Here is a 25,608-nt window from a genome sequence, read left to right on the forward strand (position 1 = left end):
GAAAATTACCACACAACAGGGGAAGCAGAACTCCTCGAGTACGTGCATTTATTTTTGAGATGTTAGAAGAATCAGAAATGTCCAATTGTCCGCAATTTCCTTAACTGTCTGTTTAATGGAACAACAGCATGTGACAACCTGCTGCTGCTGAAAAGGATGATACCATCTACCCGTACCTTTCCTTGGGCTGTCTCTGAGGCTTTTTTTTAACCTCTCGGTAGGGATTCAGCTCGGGAACCCGACGTGCAGTTCTGGAGTTGGCTTGCTGAGAGGTCAAATGAGTGCCGGAGCTAGTGAAATGGAGAGACTTGAGTGTGTTTGATGGACGGAGGAGCAGGAAGATACTCTTTAGGGTAGGTAGACGTTAAACAGGATAACCCATCTGATGTGTATGCACCAGGCATGGCTGTTCTGGTAACCTAGGGGCTACTTGACTCTTCTAACCAGCTCATCTCTGTCTCCTTCATTCCCCAGGAGACACCTAAAGCCAGGCTTTGATTCCCACTCCCTTGTACCTAGGACATGGGCATCGTAGAAAGCTGGGAAAGGGAAGGTCAGAATGAGGTGCATGGGCGTAGGGAGGTGGTGGTACGCTCGGGCACTGTTCTTCCTGACCCGTCTCTGGGGTTAAGAGGTATAAATGTCTCCTTCCTACCCAGCACCAGGCTTGGGAGTACTGGGATGCGGTGCCTCCCATTGCTTGTCTGTCCTGCAGCACCCCAGTGTGCTGCTGGTACCGTTCGTGAAGCCGTCTTGTACCTTACGGGCAGGGCGTTGCCCTGTAGTTGAAGAGCCGTGACCCTGACCCATGGCTGCCGACTCTGGGAAGCTCCTTTGGGCTGGAGTTGCCTCGTCTTAATGCTTAATTTCAGTTTTTAGCCTGTCTCAGCCTGGCCGCTAAGGCTGCTGTAGTCTAGACTAATCATGGTCTGTTAGATCCCTGGGGATGGGGTGGAGGAGTCTGAACCTCTCTGTGATGTGGAAGCAGCGTTTCAGGCTTGTGGGGTGCTGTAGAGGACTTGTGGAGCTGTTTGGGGATTCACCTGAAGGTTGCCACTAGGAAGAGCGTGGAAAGCGGATAGAAAATGTAACTGGGATAAACCGACGGCTGAGAAAGGTTTGCTTGCTGTTTACTTCCCTCGGGTCCTGAGAAATCTGGAGGTAAATGCTTAATTATTTCACTTCTAAGGTTTCAGAGGTTTTTCTCATCACCTTGAACCCTCTTTCTGTGCTTCAGCGCTTGCGGTTGATTGAATATTAAACGTGTCACCGTGTATCTGAGCCACTATAAGATCAAAACCAGAAGCAGAGTACATATGGAGCTTTGACTCGCACCCAAACTCTGTGGTTGTGCTGTCGTAAATAGATCTGTGAAAGCTGTTTTCGAGCGGTGCATGGATGCTTAGTCTCACTGATTTGCTTTCCTGGAAAAAAAAAAACCTACCAGCAGGAAAACTACAGCTTATTAATTGATACGATATGTATCCGATCACCACATAGATCAGGTATAAGCTGTTTGCTTATATGTGTACATGAATTGGAAAAATTGTCGTACAGTACAACTGACCTTTCCTTAAAACGACCAAAACCCCACTGCTAACGTGTACCTACTGCGGTAATCCAGGGAATAATTCCCGTAAAAGGCTGTAAAATCTTTTTTATTTTCTCAGCATGCGAGCGTGTAAGAGAGGTCAGAGGATGTGCAGGCATTGTCCCCTATATGTGGTGGCATTTCAGGGGAAACCAAGAGTCTGAGCAGTAATTAAGCTAACTCCGATGCGGTTGAATTGGTGATGAAGGGCCCCGCTAACGAGCACTGGTTTGCTGGCTGCGGTAACCAAGCTGTGCTCAGATAAACTGCTCCTGGAAGTGGCATCTTTTATTTCCTTTCAGAAATCCGTTGGTGTGAGAGGTCTCAGGTTGTATTCTGCTGCATTGGCATGTGTGCCCCGTGAAAGAAGAGCAGATAAGCTTTAGATAAGGGCGGCCAGCTTCCTAGCCAGCTGACAGGTAATGGTAAGCGATTTCTACAGGCAAATCCATGGTTGTTATCATCTCTTCCTCAAGCAGCAGCGGAGGTTTGCAGCGTTGTAGTAAATCACTTTAGAGAGTGCAGGGAATGCAGCGAGATCCCTGGGGAGGTTGTGGCGGCTGTTGGGCGTCTGACTGGTACTTTATAGACGTGGTCAAGCAATGGTCCATCACAAACAAGGGTTTGACTGTATTTAGGTAGGCTGTCCCTGTTCCCGTGTGCAGCTTCACCTTGTCCTGAGACACATCCTGCAGAGGGATAATGGCCAGACCACCATGGTTGAGAGTTTATTTTCCTTTTTAATGAGGAGTCTTCAGATGCTGGGAAGTCCAATTTTTAGCATTTCCTTTAAAAGGCAGGAGATGTCAGTCCTCAGTGTCCTTCTCTCCTAAACTTTCTTTAGCTGAATGAAAATCAAATCTGTACGGTTTCCATGACAAAACAATATTCAACAAGTTCTTGTTCTCTCTTATATCAATGGAAATGTCATTTAAAAAAGACCTTTCTGATGTAGATGTCTAAGTTGGAATGTGGAGTTTCACTTTTTCTGGGATGCTGGTTTTGGGGACATAGTGCTGGTCCTGTGAACAAGGACACTGGTTAACCTCAAACGAGCTCTGAAGGCTGCAGGTTCAAAGAGAAGATGAGACGCCTCCCTCGACGCAAGCTGGAGAGCACTGTTCTGCGAGCTGCGGGTACCAGAAGGCTACACAGATTCAAGAAGCAGGACAAGTTCATTCAAGTGGGGAAAATCAGTCCAGCATCATTGCATTGATATCACTGCAGGTTGTGAAATGGTCTTCAAGGCTTTACCTCCGATACAGAGCACTGATGAGTATTTCCCGTGCGCCTGTGGTCTTGGCTAGATGTTGCTACCGGCCACCTAAGATGGGATATTGTGCCAAATGCGCCCTTTGTGCGTCTCGGTGTGCTCCCTCATGTTCTGATTGCACCTGCGCTTTCATGGCATGAATTTCTTCTGAAAAATCTGAAATGTCCTTGTGCCACCTGCCGGTTTTCACAATCTGACTGAGAAAACTAAGCTGGAAATAGCATAAATTTTTCTTTCGCGTGTGGTGATTCAAAGGGATGTTTTGTAGCTGATTACAGAGCCATTTTCAGGTTCCAAACCACAAAAGGTGACTTTTGAAGAGTGCCTGATGTACAGGCCAATACCGGGCGTTGTATATTGATGCGACTGAGAGGTGCTGTCTTTCCTTGTGGGAGAACTGTCTTGTAGGCTGAGGAATTCAGCTTGGGTTTTTTCCGCTTTCTCAAGGTTATATTGTTTGCATGAAAGGGGAACAGGCACGGTAATGAACCAATTCATCTTGAAAAATATAGTTTTAAGATAGTACCTGTAGTTGAGGGAGGCAGGATTCCAGAATGTGTTCTTAGAGGCTCGGCTTCTATTGAAGTGAAGGTTTGGTGGTGGGGAAGGACTTGGATGGGAGGTTGGTGCCTTTCAGAGGACAGAAAGACGCTTGGGAGCCTAAGTACTCTGTGTTTTCCTGCCGTTAGGAGGTTAAGTCTCTGCACAGGACAAAAAAAAACCCCAAACTTGCTTCTTGTTTTAATCATGATATTAAAACTAATAGGGTGGATTAAGGTGTCGTGTCTCTGCTCAACAAGATTGGTGCTTGTGAAACAAATGTTAAAGCTCAACGTGAAGAAATCTGCCAGCCGTGACTAGTCCAAGGCCGTGTGTTGCAGGGCAAAGGGATGTTATCAGGATGTGCTTTCCTTGGCTACAAATTTCTGCGAGTACCTGTGGTGCATCTCTACTTCATTTTAAAAGATAAACTTAAGTCTTAATTCTAGATGAGTGTGAAAGGGTGGAACAAATAGCTTTTTCCTCCAACTTCAGGAACCGAAGACTTCCTCTGATCATCGCTCCTTGCTTACTGTATATTTCTTTGCTGGGCGTTGGCTTCAGTTTCTCCCCGTTGCTAATCCAGGGGAAGCCAAAAGGTGTCTTCTACTCTCTGTGCACCCAGCTCATCTGAGTTGCCTTAATCTTATCACAGGGATTTGGTTTGGTTCTTGAGAAATCTTTAGGCTTCTCTCTGCATTGTTGCTAATTTTTAAAGTCATTTTAGGATGGGAAATACAGTAACACGGAGCTTCTTCTGTTTCCCTGCTTCCTTAAACCTAAATTTATATACTTGCTAGCCAGCTTCAGTTTGAAATATCTGCCAAATGCTCACTCTCACTTACTTGTTGAATAGCAAGCAAGCTTATATGGTTACCAGTGTGTTTATTTTATATATGAAGAGGATGGTACTGTGTGCTTTGGGAGGGAGGTTGTACCCATCAGGACACCTCAGCTGAGACACGAACACGTGAGCTTTGCCCCAGTGCCTCTGAAATGCTGCTTCTGTAACGGAGGTGGTAAATGACTTTGAGAGCAGCTTAGGAAACGGGGTTTCAGTGTTTGGATAATCCGGTATCTAATAAGACCCAAGGTGTGAAGCTTTTGTTGTGGACAGGGATGAGCGACTCCTTTCCCGTGTGCATTCCTTTGTGCTACGCTGCATCACTGAGCTTGTGCTTTATTATTTTCCTCGGTGAGGGATCACATGTGGATCGCTCTCCTCTGGCTTTATCATAATAGCTGGAGAAATTTAAGGTCTTTGAATTCTTTGTCAAATAGGATTGAAACCCATGAATGGGTTAGCAGCTTGCAAAACAGGGATACCAGCAGTACTAAAGCCAACACGTTAAGTCAGATTCCTTGAGGAATGGAGCAAAATATTTCTTTTTGTTAACCGCAAGACCTTACTCTTGTTCATACTAGGTGGTATTTATAGTTTTAATGGTATGTGCCTTGCCTTTCCTTCCTAATAGATTGCCAGACCGCAAGTGGGTGGAAGACTTGTTTGTTTTGGCACAATATTCGCTTTACATAGGCATGTCTCAAGTTTACAGCAAACAGAGGAGCCAGGCCGTGAACTGCGCAAAGTTCTTAATCCGAGGGAAAGGAGAGAAGTAGGAAAAGTTATCGTGTAAAACTACCTCTCAGAAACCGAAACATCTCTTCAGCTTATTTCCCTTGCTAGCTTGCATACCGTTTCCTTAAGCTGACATTGCTCCATCAAATGTGACGTGAGTTTGAACGCTTGTGTCATTGCTGCTTGTTCCTGCCGCTTGCAGTCGTTGCTCGAAACCGATCGTGCCGTGGGTTGGACGCCCTCGTTTTGGGTGTTGAATAACTTCAGTGGTGAATCCTTTTCTGGCACTGGGGAGTTCAAATCTGAATGGAAGTAACCAAAATGGCAAGATGACCTGACAAAAAGGTGGCCAAGGTATTCACTTACTACCTAAGTACTGTTTCCTGACCTGAGAAATAAGCATCGGGTGGTGGGACGGTGCCGAGATGCAGATAAAGGGTTATCGGTAGCAGCGGCAGAGATTGGCATGAATTAAATCCACCGCCATGACCTTAGCACAGCGGCGTCACTGAACGCATCTGGCTTTGATAACGGAAATAAATGCGCTGCAGAAGTTGGATATCGCTTTGGAACTATTGTTTGCGGCTGAAAAATGGGGCCGCTTCATGTGCGCAGGGTCACCAAGTGGCCCCACTGCGGGTCTGAGCTCTTGGTGGTGGGATGCCAAGAACTGCGTTCAGGCTGCCTTTTTGTGGAGGCAGAGGACGATCTGGTTTTGCTTGGTACGCAGAATTTTGTGGATTGCCAGGTAGCAATTGTTGGCATTAACACCCCTTTGCATCTTGGGCACGTTCTCCATCCCGCGGCGCGAAGGCAGGGTGACGTCGGGCCACACGTGTTTGCGAACCTGCGTTCAGGGTAAAGAGTGTGAACGAGGAAAGGGCGGAGATGTCTCATAACCGGGCTGATCCTTTGCAAATTTAAATTTGCCCAATTACTGTGTACTTAAGGGGAGAAATTTGATGAGCTTGATGGTGTGTGAAGGCAGATGCTGTCGGCTGGATGGGTACAGCCAAAAGAAACCTCCAGAGCTTATCTCAAGACTGTCCCTGTGAGAAACCGGGGAGTATTTGTTGCCATCTCTTACGCTGCTCGTGCCACCCCGGCACGTCCCAGCGCGTTGGATGGTTTTACGTGGGATGCCAGCGTGGAGAGGCTACCTCTCCTGATGTTGCTCTACCCGACGTAGCGCATGGACTTCATCTCGGCAAGCAGCGCGGGTGATTTTTACAAAGAAGCTGCATCTTGTGAAGCACAGGTAGAAAAATGATGGGTGCGGGACAGTGCTTGCTAATAAATCTGGAAGAAGCTGAAACACCCATCCAGCACGTGAAGACTTTTGAGGTACTGTCAACTTGCTACCTTCGGATTTGAGAAACAAAACCGCACAAACCCAACCAACACCAAAAACCTTCAAGTATTACAATTTTTTAAAGCGACGTAGCTTGCTCTCTGGAGTATCGATGGCTTCCGCTTGGCTTTCCGCTGCAGGCTGGTGATACGGGCTACTTCCTCGCCATATTGAGGAAATAACTCGGCACAAACATTTACTTTCCGTGAACAAATGCAACTGGCTAGCTGTGTATCCTGGGATTATTATTGTGCCTAATTGCTCTGCCGAGGAAGTGCAGGTTTTTATGGAGCTCGCGCTGTTTGCGTGGGTGTAGCCTATCTCGCCACTTGCGGGCACAGAACGAAACCCGTAACCAAGCCTGTACCTTGCACCGGGGAGGAGGCAGTTCATAGCTGCCAGCAAAAGGAGCGACCTTTGCTTTGTTTAAAAATAAATAAATCAAATTAAATTAAAGGCAAGAGGCGGGATAATTTCACAAAACTCTCACAGAGCTCCTAAGCATCTTTCTGCCCTCCTGCAAGGGGGCTGAACTTCTCCAGCGGGTATTTTGCTTGGTCTGGATGTAATTCTTGGCATCTTTCAGTCGCATAGGCTATCCAGATCAATCTCTTCTGACAGCTGAACTGTTTCATAAGGATACGCAGTTCGGAGCTCTGAAAAAAAGGGAATCTTAAATCTCAGAGAGAAGGGAAAAGATTGATTTTTATGTGCCGTAAGGATGCTACACTGTAGGATAGGTGGGGTTTTTTGGGGCTGTAGCACGGCTGCAGTGCCGACTTCATGGAGTTTTTTTTAATCCCATAATGTGAAGGGAAGACAAATTGCTGCAGCAGGTTTCAGGCTTTGAGTGTAAGAGTGCCTTAAATATTAAGCTCTGTCAGTTTTTAGCTGAAGTGAGCTATACCGGTAAAACCCTTACCCTACTCAAAATAGAGGGGTAGGAGGGAGTGAGGCGACAGCAGGGAATTGGGGTGCTGGCAGCTGCTGCCCCTTCTTGGTAGCAGCTTTCATATTTGTTTGCTTAGGCTGAAGCAATGTGTTTATTAAGCCCAAACGAGCAGGATTTATTACTCAGGAGTCTTGGTTCTTACCTTTTCAACTACCTTTTCCTCTTTAACCTCTGCACGTGGTTGCAAGGTTTGTCACCCCTGCTTGACAGCAATTTGCCTCCAAGTAAGCAGCATGTTACAGCTGGGGGAGATTTCTCTCGGCGTATAGGTCTCAGGTACATAGTTTCCTCTTCGAGACATAGTTTAGTTGCAAGCAAAATATGTAGGTAATGTCAGTTGAATTCCTGCCAAACGTCTAATTATATGAAGTGACAGCATGGTCTGATCCTCTGTCCCGTGACTGCCAGAAAAGTCAGTATCTTCAAGGAAGGAGGAGGTGAAGTCCAGGCGATAAAATGGAAAGACCTATACGTTAAATCATTAAGTATCAAGTTTTCTGTGTTTCCACTTAATACGCTGCTTGTCTCTCCTTTTGGCATCACCATTACCATTTTATTTTTTTTAAGAGACGCTGATATTACAGCTCACTATCTCTTACACCGCTGTGTTTTTATTAGCCGGCTCTTATGAGGAGTTTCTGGTGATGAGCAACCTGGAGACAGGGGCCAAGTCAAGTCTGTTGGGCAATGGCGAGAGCCTGTGGGATGGAGTCACGCGGACTTGGCAGGGTTGTCCGCTTCCCTGTTTTCTATGGGGCTTTGTCTGCCAGTCCAGGTCTTAAAGTTTAGCTACACAGGCTGCACAGAGTATACTTCGGACTTTTACCCACCTAAATTGTCGTTTTGGGTCACATCCCCTTATAGGATTCTCTTTTCGTCCTCTTTTCGTACGAGGCCGTGCAGTGGTAAAAAATAACTTCTTCAGTTTGTGATGCTGAATGTTGCCCCACAGTAGGACGTGAAAGCACGTGGTCTCTCTAACAGCCAAGCTTGCTTTGGCTGATTGCTGGTATTCATCCCTGGAGGACATACCTAGGCTGGGATGAATCTTGCCTGATTTATGGTGTGTGTAGGTGCTCAGTGCGTAAATCCTTGCACTGAATTAGATGCTTGCGTGAAGCTCCCTTTCTGAAAGCACCTATTTTTGATGGACCTTCATAACTTCATTCCTTGCGTGTGGAAGTGGTATTTTCTCTGAGGCTTTGCTGCTTTATATAGTGGACACTTGGACACCGGGTGTGCCATTACAGTCCCTGGAGAGGGACCGTTTATCAGGGAGCGTAGTGATAGGACAAGGAGTAATGGGTTTAAACTAAAAGAGGGGAGATTGAGATGAGATCTGAGGAAGAAATTCTTCCCTGTGAGGGTGGTGAGGCACTGGCACAGATTGCCCAGAGAGGTTGTGGAGTGCCCATCCCTGGCAGTGTTCAAGGCCAGGTTGGATGGGGCTTTGGGCCACCTGGGCTAATGGAAGGTGACCATGGCACCCCCTATGGCAAGGGGTTTCGAACTAGAAGGACTTTGAGGTCACTTCCAACCCAAACCATTCTGTGATTTAGGGCTCAGTGCTGTGAGAGGTCAGACTAGTTTTTCTCTGTTTCTTGAGCCATCGTGCTCAGCAGCATCGACGTGATGTTTTGCACCGACAAGACACACACATGTTCTCTTCCCTTTCTAGCAGTCTTTTGATCTCTGCAGCTACGTACTGGACATTGTATTACCTGCGTGCTGATTAATGCCAAGCAGAGGGTGGACCGCTGCTTCAGACCGCTAGCAAGCATCATCCCACCTCTCTACTTAACCTGGTTTCAGAGGCTGAGATTCTGACTGAGGAGGGGTTTCAGAAACTCTTTTTAGGAGCTGATATGAGCCTTGGCAGAGGTTCGGTGTCCTCTGATCCGAGGTAACCAAGAAACAGTTCTGCTTGTTTGTCCTCAGCTTTTTGAGGCCCTCTGGGTATCGGTGGGACAGAGGAGAGGCAACCTGTTCCCACCAGGCAGTCCCAAGCTGACTCTGGGGACCTGCAGCTCCCCTCTCAAATTGGGGTACAGAGAGCCTACAGCTGAACCCCACTTCATTACTGTTTTGTAATGACACTGGTTTTATTGATACTGGGTGGCACTCGACACGAATGTGTTCTTCCACAGGGGAAACAGGAACCTGACGAGTACTTGTGTTCGTCTTGATGCACGGCCAATTCAACCCTTTGAATTAGTCAGGGCTGCCCGTCGGCTCGAGCTGGGTTGTGCTAACGTAGCTTCTACCCACCCCGTGCTATCAAGGGGTCTTCAGTTTTCTTTGACCCTGTCCGTTCAAGTTCACGAGGACTTTTATCTTCTAGCAAGAGGCTTTTCCCCCGCCCCACACACGTGCACCGTGGAAGCTGTGTTGGCTCTGAACTTGATACTTGCATTCCTTTCTGAAAGTATGGTTTGGATAGTGCAAAGGGTTTTTTTTTCTTTGTGTTTAACCGCCAGATTTGTCAGTCTTTTCAAGCTCTCCGAGCCTGTCTGCAATTCATCCTCCAGGTTTCTTTTCCTTGCCAGGCGGTGCGCGGATAAAACAGTCCTAGACTATTGAGGGGCATCTGTGTTAAATTATGCTATAAATCTGCAAAAGTGGATCACTGGCAGCAACATCAAGCCACGGTGGTGATCTTGTCGAGGACTTTGCTCATCGTTGTTACCAGTAACTGCACGCTACATCTATCAACCACCATGGGAGCACCTGAACCTGCCTGATGTGGGTTATTCCTTGAAGTTGCACGTGGCCGTGTAGTCGCACGTGGCCGTTCTTTGGTAGGCTTTGCCCCTTTCTTCTTCAAATCCATTGCCTGAAAGGAATGATGGTGGTAGGTATATTTGAGGCTCTCTTTTTGCTGTTAAGCAACCTGGTATTTTAAGGTGAAAAAAATACAGGTACGCATAATGCCTGCATGTCAGAGAAGAGAACGCCTGCAGGGTTCTCATCCTGCCCTGGGTCTGTTGCAGACCCTTTGCTACTGCCAGGATTTTTTTTTCTCATTTCCTTTGTAGCATCCTCATAAATATCTATTTCTGCTGGAACTTGATCTTACGTGGCCTTTACACAGCCTGTTTTGCAAGCAGAGATGATATCCTAAACCTCACGCTTTTTGCCAGTCTTTGAGAAGCCTTTCAAAGGCTGGATTTTAAAGTTGGGGTCAGTTCTTGTGATCTCAAGAGGTAGATCTCAAAAACTTTGTCGATGTGACGGTTCCCTCGCGGGGCGGGGGCCGCAGGACTCCCGGGGCCGCTGAGGATGCAGCGTTGGGGCTGGTGGTGTGCAGACAGCTGTGTGTGGGCCGAACACCTGCGTCGTTCGGAGGTGCTTGCTGCTGACAAACGGGGATTTGGCACTCTGTCAGGCTTTTGTGCGGAGGGAAGTCTGTCTGACTTCTGCAGCAAACCTCAGAAGACAGAGGGGAGTTGATCTGGCAGTTGCTTTTCAGTCTTTTCTTTTCTCTTCCCAGCATAAAAAAAAAATTAAAATATGCAGAGCTCAAGTTTCAGTAGGGGATTTTTTTTTTCCGTTTTATTTAAGCATTCAACTGCTTGTTTAGGTGTTCCAACATAATGCAACTCTTTGTAAAGAGCACTAACCCTCTTTTTCTGGCAGATTATGGTCTGTAGTGCCTTGTTAAACATAGAGGAATATGTATACATGGTGGCTGGCATATGTTTAGCTTGAACTCGAGTGGGGAAGAGAAGTCAATGAATCTAGCTTGCATTGCACAAACCACTTCCCTGAAAAATGGTCTGTTCTTTGTTTTGACTCTCTTGTGTGGAAGAACTAAATTACTAACTGAATTACTTTTTCTCTCCCTAGCATTCTTGGCTTTCATGCTGTGCTTGTGTAGAGGGTATTGAGAACAAAGTTCAGGAATGAACTTATGGAATGGGTGCTTGGATCGCTCCTGGTGAAACGAGCAACCGAGACTCATTTGGACAAGTAACTTGACAACGCATTTAGTGGAGGATTATACAATTAATGTGCTTTAGCACATTCACAAGGTCTTCGAGGAACAGACTTCGTGGAAGGTCACTTTGCTAGGGTGGAAAATCGTATGAATTCGTTTGGGTTCATCCCTTTCTGTAAAAACTGGGTAATTGTAGGATGTCAACTTGACGGTCCGGTGCATTCATGAGTAACAAATGAGTGTAGCGATCCGTAGTTGTCCATCCCTCTCCCAAGCAATTTAGACTTAAATACTGTTTGTGTGCCTCATCTCGTAAGGCATTTTTTCCGCCTGTGAAGCGCTGAACAAAACTAACTGCACAAGCAGAAGATTAAATTGTTGGGTCAAATGATTCAACCGAAGCAACTCGTAATGTTTAAAAGGCATCTGTAACCTTCAAGGTTGGAAAGAATCTCCCAAGTGTGGCACATCTGACGTGATGTCCACCTGCTTGCCGTAGTCTGCAGCCAGTTTTGTTGATGCTGCTACCAGCTTTAAACTGTGACAGCGAATTTTGACCTACTTTTTCAGTTTTTCTGTTGTTTTGCACAACATTGAGGACAACTGAAACCAGGGCAGTCTAGTGCTGTTTGGGAAAGCACAGGTAAATGCTGACCTCCTCTGTGTGGAGGTACTACTGGGATACAGGCTGGTAGTTGAAATACATTCCCATAATAGGAGGCTTATTGGGGGAGTATCTCCTAGGAGAAGACCCTCTAGGTAACCAGAAAGCTCTTGAGCGGGAGAGAAAAAGGCAAAATAAAAGTATATTTTTCATGACTGAGTGGAGATAGCCAAGCACCAGAGCAGGATCCTCTTCCAGGTCAGACCACGATGGGATATTTGGCTATCTGTTGATTTTTCCCCTTAGGAACAGGGCAGATCTCGTAACTCTTTTTTATTTTCTTGTTACTAGAACAGCGGCTTTGCCAGAAGTGAGTAATGGGGTGGCTTTGGGAAAAGAAATTGTTGTTGGGGCCGGTTGGAAGGTAGCATTGGGCAGAAGCAGGACAAGAAGGGGGAATGTCGTGGAAGGGAAGAGATGAGGCGGTGGGATGAGAAGGCATGAAGGGACCTGAAGCCAGCGAAGACGGGTGTCCATGTAGAAGAGAGCAAAGCTGTAAGTGATAAGTTTACTAATCCTGTTTTAATACAGGAAGAGCATTGACGCCTAGGAAGCTGTTAATATATGCAGTGAAGCAGAGGACACAAAGCCAGCTTGTTCCTCTAAACTTAAGGGTGTAAACTAATAAAATGAGTTGACAGATGCTGAGAACGTGAGCGAACACATCATATAAGTCCTCATTTCAAAATATTCCTCGTTACCTGCATCCTGGCTGCTATACCTTTTCCAGAGGGTGAATCATCTGTCCCAGTCTGCGGCAAAGTGAGCAAAGTTTTCTACTCCTGAAGGCTCTATTTTTTACACAGAATGAGGGTGGAAGCTGGTGATCTCATATCTGTATGTTTAACATGTCAGTTGAGAGCCCTGGAGGATTTTATAGTCTTTGAAATCATGTGGGAAGTAGCAGATTTTGTGTGGAGAGCACTTCCCAGATCAAGAGACTTACCAAAAATATTACACGGTTGGGTGGGGTGGTGTGGTGGGCATTGGAAAACCCAGTGAGAAGGCACATGCCTTGCCCTAAAGCAGCGATCTTGGAGTTGCTTTGAGAAATTGAGTTCCTGTTTCTGGAGAGAGCGGGATGAGATCACCCATCCCAACAGAAAATGGGCCTTTCTTGAAGGTCTCCTCTTAGAAGGAGGGAAAAAGCTGTAGGGCTGAACTACTTCTGCTTGTTAAGGTGGCTGTCCGCACAACAGGCAGTTGCAGTTTGATTTCTAGCACGTTTTGACTCGTTCGTGAATCAAACACACGCACAGACCTGGGTCAGGGCTGCTTGATTTGATTTGAAGAAGGGGGGGGATTCATTTGCCACTTCAGTTTGGACAGATTTTCTGAAATTGTGCCACAAAACAAGACTTTGACAGCTCTTGTTCTTATCTTGGAAGGGTCTCCAGAGTATCTCAAGTAGGTCAAAGACATTTTCAGTGCAAGGGAAGCGAGCTTTTCCTTTGAAGGGTAGGAATAAGGATTGCTTTGGCTTCTTCACACCCGTCTCTTGTGTGCGTTGTCCTTTGCTGCTGCTGCTTTCAAACTTAAGGACTTCACCGAGAAAACTGGACGTCTGTGAGCAACGTCTCTGTGCCGTAACGAGTGTTCAGCAAGCGATAAACCTTCTTTCATGCTAAACTGTGCTACGGATCACAACGCCAACGGTGGCTGCCTTCAGCACGGCCTGGAAGCTGGTTTTGTAGCTCTAACACTGCGGTTTTATTGATGGAGGTGAGGTCGAGGTTCAGATCTCAGGTCCTAAGTGTTTTGAAGTGTGTAGGGTACAAGGTTGGTTGGGTTTTTTTTATTTAGCTAACTGTGCTTTAAGTAATTTCCTTTCAAGCCATGTATCTTTCATTAAATAACTGTTCCCGTGTCTCCAGCTATATTGTAGTGAAATGAATACTGGAATTGGACTGAGTCACCATTAGGGAAATAATCTTCATGCAGCTTTGTTTAAATGCAAGTAACTTTCAGGAGCGATCTTGCTGAGTGGGTGGAAAGGTAGGAAGGAAAATCGTTATGAAAAAGTTTGAATCGTAGCAGGAAATAGTCCTGGCGTTCTGAGTAGTCTTTAAATATTAATGCGACTGACTTCAAATTACAGTCTAGTCTTGATTTTTCTGCCGCCACTCGTCCAAAGCCAAGCGCTTTGTTAGTCCTCAAAAGCCATATTTGATGCCGTATTTCCCACAGTCGTTTTTAGTAGCTAGTAGCAGTAATGAAAGATCTTTGTGCGATTCGGTGTACCAACAGCTGGGATCTGCTCCTAGCGTTGGCCGTAATGAAGAGGTTATCAAACGCTTGGTTGGCTCATTCATTGCTGATCTGAATTTCTGTTTGCAGGAGGCTTTCAGCTGAGAGAGGGGAAGTTTAGCGTTCGCAGACTGTCAAGCGTGACCTTTCCATCCTTCTCCCCGGGGAGACCTTATACAGATGGGAAACGGAGGAAGGATGGAGGCGTAGTAGCTTATAACCATTAACATCTTATTTCACTAGCCAGAAAATGTGTGGTGGAGCTCTGTACTTCATCTGCCTGAGAAGAATGGAGTTGCTTGTCCCACCTGAGATGGTGTTAAGTGTCAAACCAAGCAGTATATTTCTGATCCCGGATCTGAAACTTGGCGTACGGGGCTTGAGCCGAGTTCATACTGTAGTCTGGAGGAGGAAGAAGCTGTGTCGAGGCTCAGGAGGGCTTGTGCTCACAAGAGGCTTGAGCAGCCCTTAGAGGGATGATGTGTGATGGAGCACCACCTGCCCTGCATTGCTGAAGATCGAGGCCAAGTCATATCAACCGTTTGAAACCTGTTAAATTGTGCGCCTTTACTTTTCGGTGGCTTTCAGCCCCGTTTTATCATAGCTGGTAAAACGCTTTTCTACGAGGATGCTGTCTTGTGCCAGCAGGTAGCCAAACAACTTTGAAAAGATCCTCACCTAGGTGTCAGGTTCTGCTGCAAAACAACCTCACAGGCTGGATCCATCTGCTCCACAGGTCGAACGCTGGTAGTGCTTCATGGCAGAAGGAAGGTTAAACAGCTTCTGGCATCACACAGGAAAACATTGCGCGTTCTTAAACAGCTTGTCTCTTCCCAGCCTGCTCACGTTCATCAGAGTTGTTTAGAAACCCTTTCTGGTGGCTTTACTTTGTATTGACTTTTCTTAGGCTGTCTACTGGTCGTGTAACTGTTAGCTGTATGAGCGAGAAAAAAATATATCTGCAACTTTATCAAAATTGTATCATTCCTCCTTCCTGTGCTGGAATCAGTCCCCGTCATGCAGATTTTGCCTCTTTCTTTCGGGGTTTCTAGCCCCTCTTCCACGTGGTCCTTCCTGGTAGCATCTCCTCTGCCTACAGAGCCGCGCTGCCTTTTGTGTCTCGCCCGATGCTGCACGTTGTTTTTTCCAAGAGTAACCTGGGCAGGGTTTGTGCTCTTGCCAGAGACTTCTTTCAGTGACCCTTTTGTGAGGTCTGTAGCTGTTGCCCATGGATTATCCGACCTTGATGAAAACAATGCCTTTGGTCTCCAGGGGAAACAAATCCTCCTCTCTGGCTTTGGTGGCATCAAATGTGTTTTCCAAAGTGCTACTTTTTTTTTATTCATAGAATTCCTGTTCTGCTCATCTTAGTGATCCAGCCCTAGAAGTATTCCATCGTCATCCTCACATTTGATTTCTGTTTGGCAAGAAACTTCCTTAGTTTCAGTGACTGTCCTTTTTTTTTTTTTTTATATTGTTTGTTTTGAAGCAAGTCTCTCCTCCCAGGACAGGTTGGGGTGGGGTCCAATCAAAGTGCGTTTCTGATATCTGATAGAGCATCGTCATTGCTTCTGCAAGCTGGTTTCACAAAACAAACACAACTGTGCTTGCGTCTACGCAAACGGCTCTGAGAAGCAGCGCTTGCTCACCCCCTCAGAATGAACGCTGCAACTGAAAGTGTGTTGGGATGTCTAGGATGCAAAACCAGTTCATCCTGTTTACCTGTAACGGGTGCTTCCTGCCTATCCATATTCAGCTTTAAGTATTAAATTTTAATTAATTTGAGGTACAAGTAAAGCTTGGTAATGTGAAATACTGAATTTCTTATATGTGAACATCTCCAACTCTTCTGTCTCTAGCTAGACCAGCGGTGCTTAATCATGAATGGCGTGTCACACGTTACTTACTACCGCGTTGGGAGCTTGACGCCGCAGCTTCTGGGTCGTGTGTGGATGTTGCTTTACACTATTATTAGGTCCTTTTCAGTGTGGTGAAGGTCTTCCTACCACACTGTGAGGGGACCAGCATCCCTCCTATGGAATCCGTTTAGGGTCCTGCAAACTCCCTGGCTGATACGGAAGCCTCCAATAATATAGGAACAGAAGTGGTGGAAAGGAATTGCAAAGTGGTGTTGAAGTTGTGCGTTCTTTGTATTTAATCTTTGGGGGTTTTTGTTGGGTTTTTTTGCAGAGTTATTTTAAAAAAAATAAGATTTAGGGAGGAAGCTCAAGCTGGGGAGAACTGTGCCCTCTTTTGCGCAAACGTACAGGACTGCAAATGGAAACGGATAGAAAAGGTCAGAGTTGTGTTAAAGACTAGTTCAATATTCAGAAACTGGAATTTCCAACTGGTAGCTGCCTGCATTTTCTGGATCGAGTGTGAATGTCTTCTGCCTTGTATACAGATGCCTTAGATCAAACCAAAAGCTTCCAGAAATAAAAATATAGCGCAGTTAAAGGCTGGGGAAAGCATGCTTGTATTTTAAAACAGCTAATGCTTTTGTTCCGTGCCACTGGTTTCTGGATGGGCGGTCATTCTTGTCTTTTGGATAACTGGAAGTAGGTAGACTAGCTTCATCTTACGAAACGAACTGAAGAAACCCTTGCTAAATCCTCTACAAATGTATTGCTACAGGAGGACTGAGCCAGCTGCCTTAGTAATTTTTGAACCCTTGTAAATATGGTTGTGTTTCTGGGCATACCTGATAGCGTTTGATTGCCGATGTCCTTCCACAATGACTCTTGTTTAGGTGGCTTCGTTTAGCACTTCTCTGCTGGCTTTGGAGGCGTTTGCTAACTTCCTTGCAAACACTGAAACGTCAGCTGTAGGCATCTCTGCGGAAGTAGGACGCAAACCTTATTTCTAAAATTACTCAGGCACTCTTCCATTCTCATCTGGGATATCGTGAGCGCAAGGATGTCTCCTCTATCTTCCCTGGACTCCGCTTGCGGAGAAGGACCTCCTGGGTCATATCTTTTCAGGCTTGTCCATGGGCACAGAGGAACCACTTGGCCTGCATGGGCTGAGAAGAATCTATTTCTTGTCCTCTTTTGACAGAGTTAGCAGACTGATGCTCATGAGATGCACCAGTGCGCTGTCTGGAGTAGTCCAGAGCTGTCTGGTCATGGTGGTGACAAGTTTGGACACGCGGAAGGAAGGTGTAATTAGGTTTCTCTGGGAGAACTGTTGGGCTTTTGTTTGCCGATCATGAATGCAGGCTGCTGGAGAAGATCTTGGCCCTTGAGTCCCTCATCCGCTTCCGTTAAAACGTCTGTTTTTCCAAACCCTCATCTTTTTTTGGTGATGAAATTGTGAAAGATGAACATGTTAATAACGTGAACTCTACATTGATACAGCTTTCAGGAAACTTCCCGCTTTTTTTAAATAATAAATCTTGCTTTGGTTACTAATTTTGATCATCTCTCTAAGATGATAGTTTCAATTAGCAAATATATCTGAGGTCAACTTTAAAAAATGTAAAATAAGTAGAATTTGACTTTTCAGTGTGGTAGATGCATGCAGCTTCCAAAGTGCTTCAATGTTTTCTTCTCTTGGCACCTTTCATTTGCCACTTTCTATTTTTTGTCTGGCTTTTGTGTAATACTTTATAAATGTATGAAGTGAGAAGAAAACAAACTTTACACTTCACAGTTGTTTTAAAGATGGGATGCGATCTCCTTGCAGTTTCCACCTGACGTGCTGGTGTGATTGAAATTCCTTTTGTTAGTATGTGCGGCGTGAGTCCCGATAACTCCGATAGCAAGTGGTGGATGGGCAGCGTCTGTCTCTTCATGGTGTCAGGGCTTTTTATCAGAAAATTGTTAAGAAAATGGTAAAGTTCCCGTATAGCTGCTAATTTCCTCGAGGCCGGGAAAGTTCTGGACGTCGGCCCTGTTGTACATTTCTTGCTCGGTATTTTAAAATAACGATTTTTATTTCATGTATCCTTTTTCTTTTTTCCCTAGGTAAGAAACCGTAAAGCAACCTGCCTTTATTGAGTTCTCCAGAACATAATCGACCCCTTGGTACATTATCAAGATGCATTAGGAAACTGGATACGGTGCCAGAAGAACTCCATGCGTTTCCATGACTCTCTTGAACCCTGACTCAGATACTTTTGGATATATATTTCTATTTTAAGGAGAAGAGTGCGTACTCCGATTCCTTTCTGCCAGCTTGCTGGCAGACATATTTCATTAAGATCATGGACCATCCTAATAGGGAAAAGGATGAAAGGCAGCGGACGACAAAAGGAATGCCGGGAAGGAGCGGGCATGGTTCTCGACCAAGCTCATCAGCATCTTCTGGCGTTCTTATGGTGGGACCCAACTTCAGAGTGGGGAAGAAGATTGGGTGTGGGAACTTTGGAGAACTCAGACTAGGTAAGAAGTAACCGTTTGTGGCCTGCGTTATGCAGATTAGCATTTCACCACTGGAATATAAATACATAAAAAAACTTACCCTGGTTTGAGAAATGCATGTGCTTGACTCGTTTCCCGAGTGTAGAGCTGCCTTACCCAAAGTTTCTGACTCAGATGTAACTGTTAGCATTATTTTTATTTGCATAAAGTCAAAGTGAATACGCTGGAGAGGCCAAAGATGCAAATTTTGAACAATCCCAACAACGAAAACTGTTCTCAGCGCTGAATGTCTTGCCTAAGGTGGAAAAAAAGAAATCATCTGGATTGCTAAGTCTTGCTCTCAATTTCTTGTTCATAAGCTGAGACTCTTTCCCAGCACTTGGCCACATCTTCTCTATTCCACATCCCTCAGTGCCCTAGTTTCAGCCCCATCACCCACTCCATGATCTCTCCCACGTGTTCGACTCTGGTGAAGAGCGGTGCATGCCGACTGGCCATCTGGCTACTGCCTCTCAGCCGCTGAACCGGCTGAAAAATCCCTGATTTTTTGTGGTCCGTTGGTCTTCCAACCACATGTCTTGCAGCTGGTTGCCCGAACAGATGGCTACACTAATGCATCGTTTGTTTAGGGTGACTTAAGAGCCCAATGCGCTGCAGCGCAGCGCATTGGGCTCTTAAGTCACCCTAAACAAACGATGGTTGTATTTCAAATGAGATGGGGGAAGCAGCCGTCGTTTTTAATTACGTGCTCCTGAGCTCCCAGTACGTGGGTTTGGGGTAGTTGACGTAGATCGGAAGCGACAGCTTGACCGTACCTTCGCACGATTGCATTTCTCTTCTGGATGAGTTAGATTGCTGTGCTAATGAACTCGAGGGTGCTGAAGACAAGTTGGCTGACATAAATACTATTTTCCCCAAACTTGATACGTATTTCGAATTGAAATTAAAATCATTTGTGCGTCAGGCAACGATAAATAAATCGATCCGGGAAATTGCTTCAGGTAACCAAAGGGTTATAACGCATAACTACTGAGAGCATCTTTGTAGATTCCTGCTCAGAATCTATGTAATCTTAGATTAATCTATGTAATCTTTCATTCTAAGGTTTGGTTATCGCATCTCTGTGATGCGCCACTTCAGAGTGTGAATTCACCGGCTTGCTTACCATCTCAGCAAATGGGTAGTTTTGGTTTCAGCGTTACATCAGAGAAGTTTTTATTGATTTGCAGGAGCAGAGATAATGCTCCAAAGGTGGTGAGAAACCAAGGGCAGGGACAAAATCTCCCGCCTCTGTGAACATGAGCGTAATTGGCAGCTGAAGATGAGTTTGAATCCTTACAATAACATAACATGAGTAGCTGCATTGCGTTTTCAAAGGCCCGCCACCCCCAACAGCGAATGTGACGTTAGCAGGATCCCCGTGGAGACGTTGAGTTGCTTTGTAATCCAAACTCTGCTTCAAGGTTCCACAGCTGTGGTGGATCCCTCCAGGTAAATGGCTCTTGATTCGACTGGTGCCCAAGTGCTGATCCTGTTTCCGTGGTTGTTCTTCACATTTCTCAAAATTTTAGCGGTATCGCGTTTCTGACTGATGTTTCATGGCACGGAGATTTCACTTCTGAAAAAAGTTGGATTACAGAGATATTTAGTTTTAAGTAAGGAAAAAGCAACACCTGTTAATTGTGTGGCTCTTTGTGGGGTTTTTTGTACACTGGTAAATGTTTTTCTAACACTGGTTAACTAAGCACGCAGTATTTGGGCGATGGGCCGTAAGTACTGATAAGAGCAATTAGGTGTAAGGTCCTTACAGCAGCCGTATTATTGTTACGTTTTGCCAGTCACTATAGCTTTAAGAACTCCTGTTTGCTCAAATATCAGATATTTCTGTTGCACAGATGTGATGCTAATTATCACTGAATTGTGCTGAGGGCAAGGAGAAGCAGCACGTCTGAAATATGAGCAAACAAGTCTCCGATAACAGTTTTGTCCTGCAAAGACGAATGGCGCGCTGCCTGCTTTTTGCCTTTTTCAACGTGGTTTCAGAGAAGTTGAGCATCAGTGAATGCTTTTAGTAACGCAGGAAGAACAAAGTCACGCACTGATAAACAAGGGGGAAAATATATTTTTCCAATTCCCCAAAGAATTTCTCTATTTTCAGGTGTCGTGTTTTCACTCCAAGCTGTTCTTGTATCGCGCTCCAGCACCGGACAGAGGATTGATTGTTCAGGGAGGAGATGGCTTGTACGTACGGAAGCTGTTTTCTGGAATACCGAGCTTGCTGCTTAGGGTTGATCTTTCTTGCTGCAAGTACAGATAGCCCCGGGGATATTATTTAATTTTTTTTTTGAAGCACGTGGGAGCGGCGCTGTTGGCTTCCAGCCGGCAGACGAGCTGAAATGGAAGATGAACGCAAAACTCGGTGTCTGACCCAGAGTAATAAGATGAAAGCGGGGTTGACTGCTCTTTCTTCGGACAGGCTGCAGATTTGGTGGTCTGTTAAGAGCTTCGGCTTCCAAAGAAACTCAACCTACTAGCAGGGGTGCGGCGCCAGCAAAGAGCGGGGGGGGGGGGGGTCTTGCTTGCCGTCCCTTGTGCGCTTACGGGGTTTCATTGCCTTTCGTGCAACGCCGAGCTCTGTCCTGCAGCTCCCGGTTGTCTGCCAGGTTAATTCTCGTGCTGGCTTGGGAGCTGGACCACGCCTGAAGTTTTACAGCGTGACTTGTGCCGTTACGAGGTCCTGCACCTCCACCTCAAGCCGATACGAGAACCAGCATTACGTAAAACAGCATGAGAAGAGGCTCACCGGGCTGTAAAATCGTGTGATGTCAGTAGGTGCTCGCCGCTCAGGAAAAACGGGATTTAACCTGTTAAATCTAGTGCCGTGACAAGCCGTGGCTGTAAACTTCACCATAGAAAAGGTATCACCAGCTGAGCCTACGAACCACCTCCTTATGTCGACTCACAGACTTACCCAGTGGGTATTTCTTGTATTTACCTGAAATCCCGAACTGAGAGACGTGTTAGGGATAAATAAGCTTCTTCAAATGCCTCATTTTTTCCCCAGTGTTTGGCACCCTTATTTAGCAAAGCATTAAATAGGTACTAATGTAAAATTATTCTGGTTTCTGTAGGTTAGAGAGGTTTCTAAAATAAGCATTAAGTTCAGGACAGACCAGGAGCTTCTTTTAATGCAGAGCTGTAGACTGGAGACCAAATCTCTTTGCTCTAATGCAAACATTATCTGGCATTTTCAAAACTGTGCTTTCAATTATCATTTAAAAATGACGATTAATGCAGTTTTTCTCTCTCTTTGGAGGGGGGAAAAAAGATATTAGGTGAGCTAGATCCTGTATGTTGCTCGTATCCTCCCTTGACAGGCTACGGCACCAAGGGGATTTTTGGAGGCTGTTTTCATGTGCTACTCAAAGAAATTGCATAGTGTCCAAAAGTCAGATGTCGACATGATTCAGGCACGTATCTAACGAAGATTTCACGCATCTCGGCAGCAAGCCCCAAACTAGAAGAAAAACTGCTTACTCGTACGTTGCCAAGTCAGAGCAGGTCCATCACATCTGGGAAGGTGCCCCCCAAAAGCAAGAACCACCCAGCTGACTCCTAGGCTGCAGTTTGAAGCCAGGAGCTCTGCTTTAAAAGAAATGAAGGGAAAAAAAAAAAGTTAGAAGGAAGAGTTTAAGCATTTTTGATTCGTGTTGTTCATGAGAGGTTTGTGCTTGTGGCTCTCAACTTTGACGTGTGGGCATGGTGCACGAGAGAGATGGATGGGTTTGGGCTCCTCTACTGGTCTACAATCTGTCCGTGTGTTCAGTACATCTTAACTGCCAGGGCTTGAGAAAGCCTTTCTGTTAGGTTTCCCACGTGAACACTGGTGACTTAATGCATCACTTTAGAATATGTAGTTCATAATTGTCAGTGGAACTACCCAAAACTGAGGTATGGACTTAATCGCTGCTCCATCAAAAGCTTTGCCTGAACTTGAAAGGCTTTTGTTAGCACAGTTATATCATCTCAGCTGTATTACAGATCTTTTGTCTGACTAAGATAAGACGAAGCTTCTATTCATGGCTTATTTTACTGCGCGGATTCACTTTCTCCTGCGAGCAGTACTGCCTTGACTCTTCCATTTTAGTGCCAGTGCTGCCTTGTAGAAGGAGGAAGAAACTGTTACACCTTGGGACAGTGTGATAACAAACTGAGGGGTAGGTGTCAGTCCGGAGCAAGCCAACGGAGAGATTTTTGGGGATTTGCTTTGCCATGGAAGCTGGAAGAGCAAGCATCTCATGCTGTGGCTTTAGGAGGGGTTTGAGGTTCAGTAGGTGGACTCCTTTGCACGCTCTTATGTCCAGAGTCTCCTCATAGCACGTGCTCTGAAGGGGTTAACTGGAGAATGCATCGGTGCATTTACTTTTGGCTGCTGACCTGATACCTCAGACTAGTGTTTTGCCGATCCCAGCTTTACCAAAATTGTCTTCTATCTAGTCTTCAGCCTTATGAACCAGACCATAATAGGCTGGATTATGGCTCCACATGCACGGAGGGTGCTAGCAATGTCCTCCTCTGCCTTTGAAAGAGCTTGGAAGAGCACTGTTACCCCAATATCATTATCCTATGTCCGTGGGAGAGCGCAAGCATTGCTAGAGAGTCCGTAGGTCATGACTCCCTGGATGGAGTTATGCCCCTGCACATTGAGCACCAAAGCTGCCTGGAAATGGTGCATCTCCAAGACCATGGTGGAGGTCGTGGGATCTGCAGGGGGATGGCGTTCCCATGGCTCTCTCCTTGCGGTTTTTTGCTGGTTAAAGCATCTAACTTTCTCACGTATTTGGGCTGGACCTTCCCTTAGCTCAGTGTCCTCAAACTGAGCATCTTGAAAGGAGTTCAGTCCCTATGGGGAGGGGAGGAGGAAGTGTTGGTGGGCGAGCTACAGCTGGAGCTGCTGACATGACTCATTTGCTGGTAGCTAATACAGAGCAGATAATTTAGGTGTATTTAGGTTGCCTTCTCTTAATGTCCTTGGGTGTTCTTCCCCCACCAGCTGTCGGATAGCATGAGGCTGGAGCCCTTATCGGTCTCAAAGGGTGAAGCAGTTTATCCTGCCACCTGCTCTTCCGCTGATTTGGCCTTCTACCTCCTTCAGTGCTTTGGAGCCACTTTCCAATGTCTGAGTGTTCCTGATGCGACTGCAGAACTTCCTTTCTACCCTTCGTTTCCAGCCTTGACTTTAATAGCTTTTAATAAAAGATCTAAAGAAAGAGATTCAAACAACCCTGCGTTGCAAGGGTTAACGCTGGAGCTCCGCTCACGCATCTGATGGCATAAACCACTTTCTCTAAGGATATTTCGCCTCACATTTAAATGCCTGCCCTGTGTTAAACCGCATTGCCAGCTACTGGTGCAGGTTGAAGCTTTCCATAAGATTTTTGACGTCCTTATGGCTGTGCCTGGTCCGAAATTTGGAGGTCAGAATTGGCCTGAGCAATATAGTGGGGAAGGTATCAAAACAAGTTAAATGCAGAAAATATGAAGCTCTTACAATGTAAAATAAATTTCCTCTGATATTTCAGGATTTAAAGATGACTGTTTGTCTTCTCTCGTGTTCATAATGTCTTTAATTTTATTAAGTCTTCCCATGCTGTTGTATCGTGCCTGCATGCGAAGGAGGATGTGGCGTGGTTTTTAATTGTCATGTAGATACGCTAGAGCTGCTCGAACCTGCTCTGAAGTGTGTCACTCCCCGTCCTGGACTTTCTCAATAGTTTGTCTGTTTTAAGCATCAACATCTGTTACAGGAATTGGAAAGTAAACGTGTAACAGAGCCAGGCAAAGCTGGTGCTGCGAATAAGCACTGATAACTGCCAGTGGAGATTGCTACTGAATTTTGGAGCTACACCATCACTCGATGAAAGCGTGACTTGTGCTGTAGTGGTGCTAGCAGTGATGAGCAATGGAGGTCAACGCTTCCCTGTATAAAACCACGGAGAGCTTTGTGTGGTGGAAGCTGCCTTCCTCAAAGGATGTGGCAGCATTGGAGGAGGTCAGAAGGGTAGCAGAGATGTCAGGATGATGGGACAGATCATGGAATCCCAGACTGGTTTGGGTGGGAAGGGACCTCAAAGCCCATCTAGTTCCAACCCCCCTGCCATGGGCAGGGACACCCTCCACTAGCCCAGCTTGCCCAAAGCCCCATCCAACCTGGCCTTGAACACTGCCAGGGAGCCAGGGGCAGCCACAGCTTCTCTGGGCAAGCTGTGCCAGGGCCTCACCACCCTCACAGGGAAGAATTTCTGCCTCAGATCTAATCAGTATCTCCCCTCTTCCAGTTCAAAGCATTCCCCCTTGTCCTGTCACTCCCTGCCCTTGTCACCAGTCCCTCTCCAGCTTTCCTGTAGCCCCTTTAGTTACTGGAAGGTGCTCTAAGGTCTCCCTGAAGCCTTCTCTTCTCCAGGCTTGAACAACCCCAACTCTCTCAGCCTGGCTCCAGAGCAGAGGTGCTCCAGCCCTCGGATCATCTCCGTGGCCTCCTCTGGACTGGCTCCACCAGCTCCATCTCCTTCTTGTCCTGGGGACTCCAGAGCTGGACGCAGTACTGCAGGGGGGTCTCACCAGAGCAGAGCAGAGGGGCAGAATCCCCTCCCTCGATCTGCTGCTAGGGATCCAGCCCAGGCCACGGTTGGCTTTCTGGGCTGCAAGTGCACGCTGCCAGCTCATGTTGAGCTTCACAAACTCAACAAGGTACAAGGACTGCCTGAGCATCCTTCCCCAGTGACGTCTCTTCCAGGAGAGTTTGCTGTCAGTTGTGAGCAGCATGGAGAAGGTGAAGGGCACATGATTGCTCAAATTTCCTAGCAGAGGAACTGGAGGATGTTGAATGATATGATAACTGGCAGCGTCAGAACACGCAGTGAGATGCTCCTTGACACAAGTAGCTGTGCATCTCTGCCACGGATCGTGAAGGAGGCCGAGGGCTTGGTTCAAACACCAGACAGGTTCCTGGAGGAAAAATTCACCTCCAGCTGCAGAACACACGGGGACCAACCCCGGCTCAGAGCCGTGGAGCCGCGATGTACTGGCGTGCTTGCCTGGTTGTACTCGTCC

The 25,608-nt window shown here is 46.2% G+C and overlaps 1 protein-coding gene across 9 annotated transcripts in view; it reads left to right on the forward strand.

The window, feature by feature from the left end:
• Window positions 1–25,608, forward strand: part of CSNK1G1 (casein kinase 1 gamma 1) — a 103,972-nt gene that overhangs the window by 26,635 nt on the left and 51,729 nt on the right. For all 9 annotated transcript variants that reach the window (XM_054836895.1, XM_054836900.1, XM_054836902.1 and 6 more), the window contains one exon: window positions 18,100–18,516. In XM_054836895.1, coding sequence (XP_054692870.1) covers window positions 18,339–18,516 — 178 coding nt within the window. In that variant the 5' untranslated portion in view covers window positions 18,100–18,338. The remainder of the gene's footprint in view (window positions 1–18,099; window positions 18,517–25,608) is intronic.

This window comes from Grus americana, chromosome 10 (genome assembly GCF_028858705.1).
Source record: "Grus americana isolate bGruAme1 chromosome 10, bGruAme1.mat, whole genome shotgun sequence".
NCBI classification, from domain to species: Eukaryota; Metazoa; Chordata; class Aves; order Gruiformes; family Gruidae; genus Grus; species Grus americana.